Source organism: Cystoisospora suis (assembly GCF_002600585.1).
Source record: "Cystoisospora suis strain Wien I chromosome Unknown contig_9769, whole genome shotgun sequence".
NCBI classification, from domain to species: domain Eukaryota; phylum Apicomplexa; class Conoidasida; order Eucoccidiorida; family Sarcocystidae; genus Cystoisospora; species Cystoisospora suis.
In genome coordinates this window covers 1-2,515 of record NW_027162543.1, presented here as the reverse complement: position 1 = coordinate 2,515, position 2,515 = coordinate 1, and the positions used below count along the sequence as shown (strand labels likewise).

The 2,515-nt window shown below is 41.7% G+C and overlaps 1 protein-coding gene across 1 annotated transcript; it reads right to left on the bottom strand.

Annotated features, from left to right (window-relative positions):
• Positions 1–432: 432 nt before the first annotated feature.
• On the bottom strand, positions 433–2,422 carry CSUI_011111 (ubiquitin fusion degradation protein ufd1cy; the record flags this gene model as incomplete). Its single annotated transcript, XM_068071212.1, has 3 exons — positions 2,212–2,422; positions 1,357–1,450; positions 433–597 (listed from the first exon to the last, which is right to left on the bottom strand). Coding segments are annotated over exons 1-3 (387 nt in total), but the record flags the coding sequence as incomplete, so codon positions are not given.
• Between the last annotated feature and the right edge of the window lie 93 nt (positions 2,423–2,515).

Genomic DNA, 2,515 nt, shown 5'->3' with positions numbered 1-2,515 from the left:
AAAGAAAAAAGGAAAGAGAAGAAGAAATTCCTCCCTCACAAACTCATTCCCCCTGTCTTCTTTCTACGCATGCGTCATACGTCCTATTCATCTATCTATAGACCTCACCTACAGACAGTCTCCCGCGAAGGAAGTAAGAAGCTAGAACCATACTGTCTCCTACAGCCCAAGTCTAGATAGATAGATAGGGAATTGCATATAGAGACAGATACATCCGTACATACTTGGGCAGATAGAGCGATTGAAGCTAAGGTGAGAGAAGAGATATGAAGTGCGAGGATGATAGCGAGTAGACTAAGTATGTGTGTACGTGTGCGTGTGTGTGGGGCATGTCTCATTCTCTATTGACTTACTTCTATGAAAAGACTAGTAGAACAAAGAAGCAAGAAGAATGTAAGCCCCTATCCCACATGTTATGTTGACTGACGTACCCTGGAGTTCTTTTGCTCTTCTCCCTCCTCCTTTTCCTCCCCCTAGACCTTGTTGATCTCCTCCATTCGTAGGGTGGCCGACAACGTCTGTACTTCCTTCAGGCGGTTTGAATTCGACCTCCATATCTGTCTCAATTATCGACACTGCGGCCGTTGGACGCAAATCCTAAAGAAGAGAGAGTCAGAAGGAGAAGAGAAAGAGTAGAAGAAGAAGAGACGATGAAGAGGAAATAAATAGAGCAGAAGAAGAAGGAGGATACTGGAGGTGTACGATTCAAGATATAGGCCTATAGGTACGTCTAGACTATAGAGAGATCGATACATACACACACGTATGCGGATATATATCCAGCTATAGGTATGGGAAAGAGAAGGAAGGAAGGAAGGAAGATCAAGAGAAGAAAGGCAAGAGAGAGAGAGATTCTAGTAGAGAATTTTGAAGAAAGAGAAAGAAGATAGACACTGGCAAGAATGTTTGTCTCTTCTCCACTGTTGCGAATAGACCAATTGTCTTACACATTCTTTCCTTCGCTGGCTCCTCTTTGCCTATCTTTCTTAATGTCTCAGAGACTCTCCAAGACGCACACTTCCTTCCTTTCTCAGATCTATCGATCATCTCCCTGTCCGCATGAAGAAAAGCCTCCACATCCTCTACATAGATGTCTACATACAACCCATCCCTTTCTTACTCTCTTTCATGTGTTCGGATGCTTATCAATCCCTTGGGAAACAAATACATACATGTATATATATATATTCACAGCTACCTCTCTCTCTCTCTATATATATATATAGTGGTACATACGTAGAGATATTCCTTTTGATACACATAGACTGCAAGGGGGTATTCGTGTTCATCTGAGTAGTAGTAGTAGCAGACCGAGGTCGTTTTCCTCAGGTGTACAGACAGCCCAGTCGGTCTTACAGTGACGAGGAGTTGGAAGTTCTTATCCATGAAAGGAATGTATATCAAATCGCCAACAGATAACGCCGCATAGCCTCTTAACGCTACCTCCAATCTTACAAGATCAAACGAAAAGAGACACAGAGACACACACATAACAAGAAAGAGAAAAAGCAAAGGATCCCCACAGAAAGAATGAAGGGAGACGAAAGAACGAAGGAAGAAAGGTCTAGGAAGGTGAGAAGAAGATAAACTTGGTACGATTTCCTTCACGATCTTCAAGAGGTGCAGAATCATCATATCAAATCCACTATTGAGACGGCTAGTTAGACACATACACAAGAGCAATACATACAAACAGCTATCTATCTCTATCTATATATATATTATATATGTAAACATCCACTAGTCATGTATATAACGATAAGAGAAGTTCTGAAGAGAGAGGCGTCGTACATATATGTATGTATATATATATATATACATGCTGTCTATATATTTATCTTTCTCTGTATGTAGGTGTCTTTCTCTCTCTCTCTCTGTATCTCTCTATATCTATATGGTCTGCGTATAAAAAGCGGACACATAGGCATCCCCCCTCCCCTTGTTCCTCCTCCAATCTTCACGCATCGTACTAGGTAGATACACTCACTTACAATATATCAGGGATAGATACACTGAAGACAGTTCGAAAGATAAATCCAAGACGAATGATACGAGACAGATAAGAGATAGATAAGTAGACGCCGGGCAGATATGAAGACAAGAGATTCGTCTGTTTTCTCAGGAATTCGCAAGAGAAGAAATCTCCTGTCTAAGAAAGAAAGAGAGAAAGAAAGAGTGAGAAAGAAAGAGAAAGAGAGAGAGAGACCTTACACAGCTCGTGGGTTAGAGACTTCAAGGAAGTCCGTGGTAGTGGGCTGCAGCTGTACGTATGTCCCTTTAGGTAGACTTATGTTCGTTATACGCACAAGATCGCCTTCCTCTAGACCTAAGTTCTGCATGAGCTAAAAGAAGAGAAAACGACACACAAGACCACGAGAGACAAAACGGCCTCCATACAACTCTTGCAACTCGATCTAATCACGAAGGACGAGGAAGAAGAAGAAGAAATACGAAGGAGAATGGGTATCTTCTTAGCAGACCGGATGTATGGATATGTATGAATATCTGTGTATGT